This window comes from Lathyrus oleraceus, chromosome 6 (genome assembly GCF_024323335.1).
Source record: "Lathyrus oleraceus cultivar Zhongwan6 chromosome 6, CAAS_Psat_ZW6_1.0, whole genome shotgun sequence".
Taxonomy (NCBI): Eukaryota; Viridiplantae; Streptophyta; class Magnoliopsida; order Fabales; family Fabaceae; genus Lathyrus; species Lathyrus oleraceus.
Window position 1 is genome coordinate 2,619,503 of NC_066584.1, and position 12,213 is coordinate 2,631,715.

Below are 12,213 nucleotides of genomic sequence, written 5' to 3' on the forward strand. Positions count from 1 at the left end.
GTTTTGCAATTAACGAAGTAACACATCAGCTGAAATGCATAAACATGGTGCATACGTAGGGCAGTGTGACACGTTTGCGCGAGATCTCTACTTAAAATAAGAGTCGTTACTCTATTGTGTATCACAAGGAACCTGATTGTTATCCCTGTCTCAAACCATACAATAGACATATATTACGATTTCAAACAAAAAAATGTGTTTTTCTGCTTTATAGTAATTCACACAAATAGTATAAATATCCCCCAACTATTATGAAATAATCTTCACCTCAAGACATTTCATCTTCAATGAATATCACTTTCTATTTTATGATGAATTTCTCAATACAAAAGGCCCCTCGAAAATACTAAATGAAAATCCATTTGTTTATTTTCCTTTGCGCATTATAAGTAGTTTCAACAATAATGTCACTACATTAATCAATAAGAGAGAAGCATTTTTAAATTGCATTAAGTTGATGAAACAAAAGAAAATATTATTTAAATTAAGACTCTTCAAGATATTGACATTGACACATATAAAGCCATTAATATCTCACCAGAAAATAGAACAACACACGAGGTCGAGGATCATACAAAGAATTTATGGTTGGTCAATATGCGTCTTTCAATGGTGAAACTCTAGATTCTTGGTCCTTAACAAAACAAAAAGTGGTCTTAATATCAAGTACAAAATCTAAGTACATGGACTTTACCGATTTAGCTTCTGAAATAGTATGGACTTTGTCACTACTTGTTGAGCTCAAGCTTCCATTATCTAGAAAACATACTCTATTATGAGATAACTTAAATTCTAAGGAGTTAACCCCTAATCCAATTATGGACGCAAAGCACATTAAAATTGATGTTCATTGTAAAATTGATGTTCATTGTATTAGAGACCAAATGTTACAAAATTAAATTGATGGAGCATATGTTCCCACAACACGTAAGATTGTTGACTGCCTCATAAAACCATTGAGTCATGGATGCATATATCAATCAATTTAGAGACAATTTTCGGATGTTTCTCTCACCATTAGTTTGAAGAGGGGGTTAGACATAATTCATTGATACTCAGATCATATCATTGTTGAATAATCTAATTGATGGTATTTGATTGTAATTAACAAATCATTATTAGTTTAGTGTTATTAGTACCCATATTTGATTGTAACCATTATGCTTTTTAGAGTCTTTGGATTGTGTTGGCCAAATTATCATGCTATATATTTGTACATTTTCATCTAATAACAAGACAATTAATTTATACAAAATACATAATTTCTAACTTGCTTGAATATTGATTTCTTTTTAAATTTATAAAAAATAAATAAACATCATATACTATGCTAGCCAAACAAACATTTAAATAAAATTTCTAAGCAAAACTATAAATAAAAATTGTGGGAGGATTATTTTAATTTTGGTCCACAAATTATATTAGAATTGTTTTCTTCTTTTTTCACAATATTTTTTGAATTTGTTTTCTCATCTTATTAAACATTCACCAAAAATATATTTAAGATAGCTTGGTCATTCTCATTCATTATCTATGATTTGCAAAGTCTTAGACTTTCAAAAAGATATTTAAAATGTGTGGGAGTGTGATGAACAATTGAGGGTGTAAAGATAAAATTGTCCTTTAAAAGAGTGTCCTTTGGGTTGGTCGTATGACAACCAAAAGGCTAATGACCCAACAAACAAAAAGGAAACTAATAAGAAATCGAAAAAAACACACAATGGTGCCACGTGGAAGATGAAAGCATGACAATGTGGTTGTGACATCTCCAGAACACCACTGAATGGATGATGTTTGGAGTTTCATTTCATTCCCTCATTACAACAACATCTCTAACATCCATTCACTCAACACTTTGTTGAAGTTGAAAGCATTGAAAAATGACAGTATCTTCTTCTCTTTCTCTCCCTCACTTCCGTTCCTCCTTTCTTTATTCCCCTCTTAAATCTTTCTCTCCCTCTCCATCATCTAGAAATATCTTAATTCAGCCAAAACATACATTTTATCCACGTATTAGAGCTCTTGAACTTGATCAAAACACGGTTTTTCATTCCCTCCTTTTCCTTCTTCATTATCTTTCATTCTTTCTTATAATTATTTATCATTTTGATTTACGAATGTTTTTTCTTCTTCCATTTCAGGTTATAGCTATAACTGTCGGTGTTTTGAGTGTGGCTGTTGGAATTGGCATTCCGGTGTTCTATGAAACACAAATTGATAATGCAGTCAAGTGTTTTTACCTTTTATTTATATATTACTATCATATGTTAGTGTGTTTTTGGATTCATATTAGTGTCTTATTTATTATCTACTTGTTGCAGGCTAAGAGAGATAACACACAGCCATGCTTCCCATGCAATGGATCTGGAGCTCGTAAGTAAACATTGTTCATACGTAGTGTTTATGGATGAGTGTTTGTTGAATGTTATGATAGGTTGTTGCAATTTTGTTTTTATTGAAACTTTTTTGTGATGCTTATGAATATATCTGGTTGAACCTTTTTACTCGGTGCTGGTTACTATACATTAGGTTGTGAATGTAATCTGTTCAATTCCATATTAGGTTGATCATTTTTTTTACCAACCTTAAGTATGAAAAATGTTACATTTTCGCCAGAGAAATGCAGATTTTGTTTGGGAAGTGGCAATGTGACAGTTGAACTTGGTGGAACTGAGACGGAGGTTTCTCGTTGTATAAACTGTGATGGTGCTGGCTCACTCACATGCACAACTTGTCAAGGTTCAGGAATTCAACCTCGTTACCTTGACCGTAGGTACGTATGGGGTTCTGCAGTTCGTTTTTTCTCCTCATTATGCATACCGTGATAATTTTGTCATTCGGCGTGAAAATTGTTAACACTATTTTGTGTTTAATATTTGATCAGAGAGTTCAAAGACGATGACTGAGACAAGCTAAGATTGAGAGGCACTGATTTTGGATTTAATTGCGATGTTATTGTACTCATTCAATTTCGTTGATCTCTGTATACACCGGATACAACTAAAAGAATCATGTTGATGTTTTCATTTGGTTTGCATTTTAACCAGTGATATTAGGCCACTCCCTTCCATGACCTATCTTTGTAAAATTTTGGTATTTATAAACATTATATATTAAATATCCATTTGTAAAGAATGGCCCCAATATACTATGCCTAAATTAGTTTCATTGATGTTAGTTCTGTTCCTGTTTTTGTTTATTACTTCTTTAGCAACATTAGAAGGATGGTAAGCTTTAGTAGTGTGAATAGGGTGAGAGGTTTCACTAAATTGCTCAAGGTTATTGGTTCCAATTTTGTATAGCCATTGTAACAACAATACTAGAAGCATAATTGGTCTCTTTAAGTGAGAAGTAATCTCTATGCTGTAGTATAACCTGATATTGCTAGAAGCCATCCCAATTTTGCTTAAGTTCTCCTAGTATGTGATAAATTTTGCTTTTGTAGGGTTGATATGGTTTTCCACTTTTTACTTTACTGAAGAGAGATATTATAATGAGTTTTCTTGTGCATTCGTCCACTGAGAGAAGTTACAAGATGCACTAATATGGCGAATATCCAGAGAGAAGTTACAAGATGCACTAATATGGCGAATATCCAAAGCAGCATGCAACTGCTGAGACTAATTTCTAATTCAATGTACTCATTGGCCAATCTATTTAAAATATTCACTTCTCTTGATACATTTGTCTATACTTACACATTGGTCAATCTATTTAAAATATTTACTTCTATTAATACATATTTTTCTATACATAAGATCTAAGCATCTATAACTTGTCTCTCACCATGTTGGTGAAAAGTGAACACTAGGCCTTTTATTAGTAAAGAAAAGATACCTTGATATGCAAGTAATTAAACCATAAGAATCATGCCGTATACCCTTTCCTTTTATCAGAAGAATGAATTAGGCAGAAGTCTTTTTTTTTGCCACCATCTTTGGCATTACAGACCAAATATTTCTGAGAAAATTCTTTTGTCTTATGAATTAGGTAGAACGCAATATAATTAAAAAGAATATGAAGTTAAATCTACAGATTCGATATGAAATGCTGAGTCATAAATCATAACATGTCACAAATTATAAATCTAAAGACACCACTTGTTTACAATTAATTAACAGGGGTCAAAGATACATGTAGATAAATAAAATGGATCCTCAACATCATATCTGGAGAAATAACTATAGGAATCATGTTCAGATGAAATGGCTCTTGTAAGAAGTTGACAAAATTTGCAGAAACTAAAACAAAACTACTTACAGCAAAACAAAAAGAAGGGTATACTAAGTCTATAGCCTAAGTAAATGAAGCCAACTTCAAAATGGCTTAGATATAAACTAACGGGGGGAACTTTTACTGCATTTTCCTTGTAACCATGCCAACCGTATCTTGACACTTTTCAATGAAATGAATGTCTCTCTTAAACTGGGATCCTCAAAGAGATCCAGTGCAGAAAAGTAAAGATGTTGATCAATGCCTTGTATTTCATCCAGAGCCCTTATGCAATTTGTTATGGAAAATTTATCATCAATTGCACTTGAAACAACCGCTCTTAATCTTGAAACCGAAACCATCTGTAACAAGGCTTCTGCCATAGCGTTGCATGCGTCTTGATCCAAACTAGTAGTTTGTGTCTCATTAGGACGTTTTCTTTTCCTATCAAGTGAATTCTTTGTCACTTTCTCAACATTTGAGATATTCCTTGGAATGGATTTTGACGATGATTGATTCTCATAATGTGAGACACCATTTTCTGGACATGAAGTCAAGCCAGCAGCATCGAATCCGGCAGTTTTATCTAACTCTTCATAATGACTAGATTGAGCGTATTTCCCATCAGCAGGCGAGTCTATGAATATTGCGCAGAGCTGCTCATATATCGGACAATCTTTTCCTTTAACTGTTTCATTCCTCGGCTGTGTCTGCACAGGAAGCTTAACAAATTTGTATTAAAATTGGATTTGACTCTTCTAAAGTAAAGAAATCAATTTAAAGTATAATGTAAGTAATCGCAACGGTTCATGAGATAATAAACTGCTGACATTACATGCATAAGGAAAATATTATCATAAAGGAACTTTACTTACCCCGATATCTTCCCACTGATCAAAGCCAACGTAAAGGGGATCATCTATTACAAAACCATTATTTTGATCATTAGTAGGTTTCAAATTATTGAAGCGTGTCCGAAGAACATCTAGATGTTTTCTCAATTGATTATTATTGAAATTAAGGTCTGTTTGCTTATTAAACTCATCACGAATGTGATTCCACGTTTTCTTGTCAAAAACATCGTTTTGTCTGTTCCCAAGTTGAATCTGCTTGACAACCAAGTCTGCAAATATCCTGTCAAGGGATGCTGTCCATCTTGTCCTCGAACGCTCTTGCTTGGGCTGATTACTGGGTTCAAGTTCCATCTGCACCACCTGCATGAATGCTTAAAATTTCAATAATTTGTTCAATAAGATTCTCTTGAAAACACTTTGCATTATTACACTAAAAGTGAAGACAAAATCTTCATAAAAAGCTTATACTATCTTACCCAAGTTAAGATCAACAATTTCATTTTTACAATAGGGCACCAAGACAAAAGAGGCATCAAAAGTAAACAAAACAAAAGTTGTCACCAAATTTTATTTTTCAACAAGTAGGAGTCAAAACACGAACACAGAACGTTAAGCCGTCCAATTTCCCGATCAAATTTACTTAATTTACTAGCTTCATTTTTAACTGCAGCAAATGCAGTTTGGATACACAGGGCAATCAGATACTCTGATTTCAAAAAAACTAGTTAGACAGTCATCATCAGAGCTATTGACAATGGAATTTACATAAACCCTACCAATTGCAGAATTCCTGATTAGAATCCAATTCACAAAATCTCTAACAATTTGTGCCAACTGCAATTGGTAATTCCTACACTAACATTACTAACTAGTATTAACATTTGCAGCCAAATGAAACATGAAAATTGAAACAAAAGCTACTTAATTTTGAACTGGAATTAAATTTTCATCCAAACAATATAATCATGATGGCATTAAACATTAGAAAGATAAAACCCTAATAATGAAGGTTTTGAAATTGGATACCTCGCCCCAACTGTTTGGAGTTGAAGATTGAAATGTCAAATCGTATAGAGAATGTATTGTGGAAAGAAAATCAGCGAAACTCGGGAGAGATGAAGATGAAAGGAGGAGTGAGTGTCGAATTATGATATTATTATTAATTATTATGCGTTTAGTATATTATATTAATTTTAATTAAATATTTTATTTGTTTTAAATTTTATTATAAGGATTTAATTGAAATACATTGACCGTTTATACCGTTAGTTAATCTTAGACGTTGGATATTGAAATAAGTTTAATTTTTATTTTAAAAACCTATAAAATAATATAAACGGGTGATGGTGATGAATCGATGGTATAAATCTTTTTACATTGACAATGCATAGTAATTAATCTTTTATTATAATAATTTGTTTTATTAATAATGATATAGATGAGAAGCAAAGTGCTTTTATTATTGAAAGATTAATCACGGATAACGTCCTAATTCCGTTGAAATGTTTTCATTGGATGAAAAAAAGAGGTTATGGCGTTCAAGTTGGACATGTAAAAGGCTATATGATACAGTAGAATGAGATTTCGTGGAGGGTGTTCTGGTTTTTACGGGCTTTCCAGCGATTAGGATGAAGTTCATACGTAGATGCATTTCATCAGTTTCTTATCAAGTTCTAATTACGGTCAGTCAAACATAAGTTTTTACCCTGGGAGGGTTTTTTGTCAATGGGAGTCCTCTCCTCTTACCTGTTTATTTTGTGTGCAGATGTTTTATCTAGAATGCTCAAAAAGGAAGTTAGGTCTAACATCGTCCATGGTATTCAAGTGGCAAGGAAAGTGCAAAAATTATCACATTTGTTCTCACAAATTATAGACGACTCTCTTGCCCGTGAAAACTCTAAGGAAGCTGATTGTATTATGGAAATTCTCTCAAATTACTAGGCATCTTCAGGCATATGGTCAATTTGTAAAAATTAGAGGCATCGTTTAGTTGAAATGTGCTTGAGGATGCTAAAGACATGATCCGTAATCAGATGGGTGTAAAGACTGTGGTGACTCACTCTAGATATCTGAGGATACCTGTGGTATTTGGAAGATCCATAAAGAAATTTTTTTCCCTTTGTCATGTGGAAGAAGATGAAAGGATGGAAAGAGAAGTTCCTATTTAAGGTAGGTAAAGAAGTTTTAATTAAAGTGGTGGCTCAAGCAATCCAAGTTAAATTATGAAGCCAGGTTACATTATGAGCTATTTTAAACTTCGTGAAGGGGTTCGCCAGAACATTAAAGCTTTGTTGGAAAAAAATTGGTGGGGCACGAAGGAGGGGGGATGAAGGTTCATTAGATGAGTTGGGAAAGGTTGGCACGGTCAAATAGCATATGAGACATGGGTTTTAGAGGAATAAATGATTTCAACACAAGCCCTCTATGTAAGCACCTTTGGAGACTTTACACAGGGGCAATCATTGGTTAAAAAGGTTTTTAAAAGTAAATAATATTCTAGGAGCTCGATCTTGGATGTTAGGTGGATTTTCCATTTAGCTACACATGACAAAGCATTCTTAGTGTGAAGGAGTTGATTTTGGAAGGAGCTGAGTAGAGGATAAGTAATGGAGCAAAAGTTAAAATTTGGGAGATAATTGGCTTTCTGAAAATACAAGTTTCAAAGTTCATAGCTCGGTGAGAGACTTGGATAGAGACGCCAAGGTTTGTATCTTATTGACCAAGGTCTCTCCATGTGGAAAAGGGACCTCATAAGCTCGTGTTTTAACCCCATTGAAGCAAAGAAAATACTCAACATTCTTATTTCTCTTAGAAGTCCAGAAGATAAGATGATTTGGCACAATGAAAAAGATGGTAGTTACTCTATGAAGTTTGTCTACCATATCCTTGGTGCGATGAGAGCTTCAAAGCATGCAAGTCTGTCGTGCCCACTCCATCCTAAGTTGTGGAAGAAAAATTGACATGCTTTGGTTCATACAAGAATAAATAAATTCATATAGAGGCTTGTTAAGAACATCTTGCCAACAAAAATCAAGCTGGAAGCCTCTATAACCAGAGGCCTCTATAACCGTTCCCTCACCACTACTAGTATCCATAGTAGGAAACTCCACCTCAAACTGAGTTTTGTCTACTATGATTTCTAAAAGGTTCATCCATTGGTTTTCACTCTTCTTTCCTTGACAAAACTCTTTTCCCACCAATTAAGTTGCTTTGGCACCAACCTTACTCCGAAAACTCAATGACAACTCAACGATCTCATGCGTTTGTATCTCTTGTCTTCTCCAAAATTCATTAAAGTATTATGAAACAACCTTCATGCATTCACCATGCCTTGATCGCAAATCCCATAACTTATTCCTGTCATAATAGTCTTCACTATATAATAATGAATGAACAACAACATTTGAACCTTCTAAAATATATATACCACATATTTCAGACCCTTTAGATATGATCACTTTATTATGTTATATCATCAAAAATATGCTTATGGATAACAAATTTTTCCCGAGTTTTGGAACATACCTCACGTTTTGAAGAAGAAACTCACGATCATCGAACATTTTATGTTTGACCGTACCAATACCATGAATCTCGCAAGCCTTACTGTGACTAAGAATAATTACTCTACCTTTCTCTAAATTCAAAGTCTCAAAGTATTCTTTTCTTGGACACGTGTGGTAATAGCAGCCCGGGTCTATGGCCCAATTATCTCCAGTCTCCAAACTCGACATTGTTGATGCACTAACACTCTCATTTTCTCTCAGGATAATCCCTCTTTAAGTGACTGATATTTTGTACAATTATAGCATTTTACCTTTGAATTATCAACCCTCTTTGATTTGGACATCCCTCTACTCTCATATCCTCCTCTTGAAACACTCGAGCATTCACCACTATCATCAATTTTCAAATTTTTCGTCTTTGAAAGCTCTTTGGATTTCACTGTCGTCTGGACTTCATCCAGAATAACAGTACCTTCCTTACCATAAAGAAGGGCATCTTTAAAGTGTTTAAAGGATCTGAGTAATGAGCTCAACAAGAATAGAGTCTTGTCCTCATCTTCAATTTTTACTTCAATATTCTCAAGATTGTCGATAATCTTGTGAAATTTTATCAACTGCTCCACTTTGGATTTGTTATCCATCATTCAGAATGAATATAGTTGCCATTTCAGACAAGACATGTGATCCAAAGTCTTAGTCATATACAATGATTCAAGTTTTTCCCACATCGCAACCGTCGTTTTCTCCCTGACGTCTTCTCTTAGAATCCTCGAGGAATAAGATAATGGTACTTTTGGTCTTATCCACCATCTCGGTCTTCTTTGCTTTACTTATGCGTGCAAGCATTAATTTTTCACCCTTCAAATCATGAATACACTTTTCTTGAGTTAAAATTATGCATATTTACTTTCCACAATCCAAAATCATTGTTTCCATAAAAAAGTTTGATCTCTCATTTACCCATGGTGTTCACTTGTAAACAATACCCATTCTGCCCCACGGTGTGCGTCACTTGATGTGAAATTGATAGAATAATTAAAACCCTTTTAGAAGAAATTATTCAGAGTTCAACCACACCAAGAAATTTGATGTGTGAGACAAAGAACAATGACAATCAAATAAATGGTCTTCAACAATAATAACCTTTTACAATGAGAAAGTGAATTAACTTGGCAAAAAAAGATAAAAGAAGACGAGAAACACAAAAGATTTGTTTATCCAATTCGATCAATAGATCTGCGTCTGATGGATGTTTAAGTGGTTGGAATTAGGCATCCCACATTTTAAGGAAGTTTCACCTGTCCATCCATCATACTTAGTGAAGTTTTAGATTGGCAATTCATAATTGTATCTGCCACCCTTGACCTCTGAGTGGCATGAAATAGTTGCCTTCCCAAGTCTTTATTGTTACTTGGTAGCTCATTGGTTGAGGTTGCCAGATTTCCCTCTATTGTCGTCTTGTGCTCCTCGTAAAAGCCTTTGCTTTATAGAGGTGGAAGTGAAAAAGTTTGGTGAATTTGAGTAGATAGTCTTAAAAACACGTGCATTAAATTCCAGCCTCATCACCGAAACGTTTCCATAACATTATGTTGATGCTTTAAAGTATAGAGTTGCACTACTATTTAGAGTACTTGAGTGCCGTTACGACTTTAAGATTGAATTTTCACTATTGATTATTTCATATTATAAGCCTTCCTTCACAATGGATCATAAATTTGTCCCTTTCGTCTTCTTATATAAGGATGATCCCTTACTTCGAACAATTCTTTCACCTTCTCACTCAAGCATTCTACTTCTCCCAAGTTTCTATATGTTCTTCCTTAGCTTCAAAATACTGTTTGATCTATTCATCCACCTCTACTTCCTCGATTGGGAATTCCTTTTTCATTTCTAAGCTTCTAGGTGGTTTCTTGTCTTATTTCCTTCTACCTTTGAATTTTTTTTGAGTTAGTATTTCTTCCTCGATATCTCTTCATATCATTATTGTTGTTCTTATTCTTTCTTTATCCACAAATCTCCTGAAACCAAGCAACTCCTTAGGGAACCATAAGTTGGAACACGTCGTCCAAAATGTGCACAAAGTCGTTGTATGGGCCTAGGCCTAACTGGACAAACTGAACCACATTTCCCTCATGATTCAGCTTATGGGGTATGTGGCATATGTGGAATCAATCAAACGGAAGGGAAAATTTCCCTCACCAAGATTTCAAGAAGAATCTGGTCTTCCCACTCCCACATCTTTGACCGAAAGAAAAGGAAACCACTCCTCTAGGTCTCTGATCCAAGCTCATTGTGTCTCCTATATATACCTCGTTCCCTGAAGGTGAAAGGAGATCTCCAATTCTCAAAAAATGAAGTGTATCACAATCATACGTGAACAGACAGTCAGCACACTCGAACACCCTAAAAGCTGAGACAATCTTATACAAACAAGACTACCCCTTATTGTAATTTTTATCAATATAAATAAATATAATAATAAAAAAATGAAAATAATAATAATAATATAACATAAAATATGATGATAGAAAAAAATAGTATAAATTTTGAAGAATGAATAGAAAGGCATAATTGGTCCAAAAGTCCCTTAATTTAATTTAATATTTCATTTTAGTCCCTAACTAAAAAATATTACATAGTGGTCCCCTATGAGTTATTCTGTTACACAAAAAGGTCCTTGTTGTTAAAAATTCTGGAAAAAAAACTTTAACTTAACAACATGGCAATATGGCATGACACGTAGGCAAACTAAGACAACATATATATTAAAAAAAATGATATTTTGTTTAAACTAAAATTTTTGTTTTGGGAGATTAAAACCCCCTCAAAATGTTAATAATGTGTAAAAAAATATCAAACACTTTCATGAATGAACAACTTATAGATCAAACAAATTTCTGCAACAACTCTTCCTAAATGCAGTCAGCATAAGATTAACAACTCACATGTTTTCTTTTAAACAATATGTATTCACAAGTATTTGGAAAAACAATCATGTCATAACTAATAACCTAATCATATGGTGCCTCTTTAAAATGTATTTTGTTTAAAAGGAGGGCCGGTAAAATCATCCATTAAATTCCATGAAGAAACAATATCAATTTTTTATGTATCCTCCATTTTACAATGTCATATCATAATAATCAACATATCTATGCATAAGAATATCACAAAAACATCTTCAAACAAACACTTTATCCATCCAATTAGCTCATCTAATTTACTCTTGAAAGTATAATCTCCTGACAACATCATCAAAGTCCTAACAACTTCCTGACCACCAGGACGCGAGGTAAGTGCCTGCATAAGTGTCAACCATTGCATCCCTTGATTGATTGAGAAACCAATAACATGAACACGAGATTTCCTTGAAAAGTTTCAAAAATAACAGTGAAGTGAGCGAACTTCAGGTAAGGACAAATTTCATATAAATGAATATGAAGCTAATCAAAGATGGAATATTGTGGAAACACATCTTCGATTCTTCGTGCTAAACCTTCCGCAAAATAGATAAGAATTTTTCTCATAGCACTTTCTTGCACACTATTAGGTATCAGATCTGTTTCACAAGAGCTTCCGCCACATGTCGATTATTCTGTTCAACAGCTTCAACTTGCACACCTCTATCTATCTGTGAATCA

General features: G+C 33.8%; 2 protein-coding genes across 3 annotated transcripts; one reads left to right on the top strand and one right to left on the bottom strand.

The window, feature by feature from the left end:
• The first annotated feature begins 1,665 nt into the window (after positions 1 to 1,665).
• On the top strand, positions 1,666 to 3,168 carry LOC127093480 (protein SPA, chloroplastic). The gene is made up of 5 exons (XM_051032417.1): positions 1,666 to 2,042; positions 2,142 to 2,225; positions 2,322 to 2,373; positions 2,617 to 2,773; positions 2,885 to 3,168. The coding sequence occupies exons 1-5, from the start codon at positions 1,881 to 1,883 to the stop codon at positions 2,904 to 2,906; spliced, it is 477 nt and encodes a 158-aa protein (XP_050888374.1). The 5' UTR covers positions 1,666 to 1,880; the 3' UTR covers positions 2,907 to 3,168.
• A 946-nt stretch (positions 3,169 to 4,114) lies between these two features.
• On the bottom strand, positions 4,115 to 6,221 carry LOC127093481 (L10-interacting MYB domain-containing protein). Of its 2 annotated transcripts, none has more exons than XM_051032418.1 (3): positions 6,093 to 6,221; positions 5,088 to 5,426; positions 4,115 to 4,934 (listed from the first exon to the last, which is right to left on the bottom strand). In XM_051032418.1, exons 2-3 carry the CDS (start codon positions 5,415 to 5,417, stop codon positions 4,338 to 4,340), a joined length of 927 nt encoding a protein of 308 aa, XP_050888375.1. In that variant the 5' UTR covers positions 5,418 to 5,426; positions 6,093 to 6,221; the 3' UTR covers positions 4,115 to 4,337. The 2 variants fall into 2 exon arrangements, with proteins under 2 accessions (XP_050888375.1, XP_050888377.1); XM_051032420.1 differs by having other exon boundaries at positions 4,115 to 4,922; positions 6,093 to 6,196.
• Between the last annotated feature and the right edge of the window lie 5,992 nt (positions 6,222 to 12,213).

Excerpts from the sequence above, each read along its gene's own strand:
- LOC127093480 (XM_051032417.1), top strand. The coding sequence starts at position 1,881 with ATGACAGTATCTTCTTCTCTTTCTCTCCCTCACTTCCGTTCCTCCTTT. Across the intron at positions 2,226-2,321 it reads AAACACAAATTGATAATGCA|GCTAAGAGAGATAACACACA; the intron begins GTCAAGTGTTTT and ends TACTTGTTGCAG. Across the intron at positions 2,774-2,884 it reads CCTCGTTACCTTGACCGTAG|AGAGTTCAAAGACGATGACT; the intron begins GTACGTATGGGG and ends ATATTTGATCAG.
- LOC127093481 (XM_051032418.1), bottom strand. The coding sequence starts at position 5,417 with ATGGAACTTGAACCCAGTAATCAGCCCAAGCAAGAGCGTTCGAGGACA. Across the intron at positions 4,935-5,087 it reads ATCAGTGGGAAGATATCGGG|CTTCCTGTGCAGACACAGCC; the intron begins GTAAGTAAAGTT and ends AAATTTGTTAAG.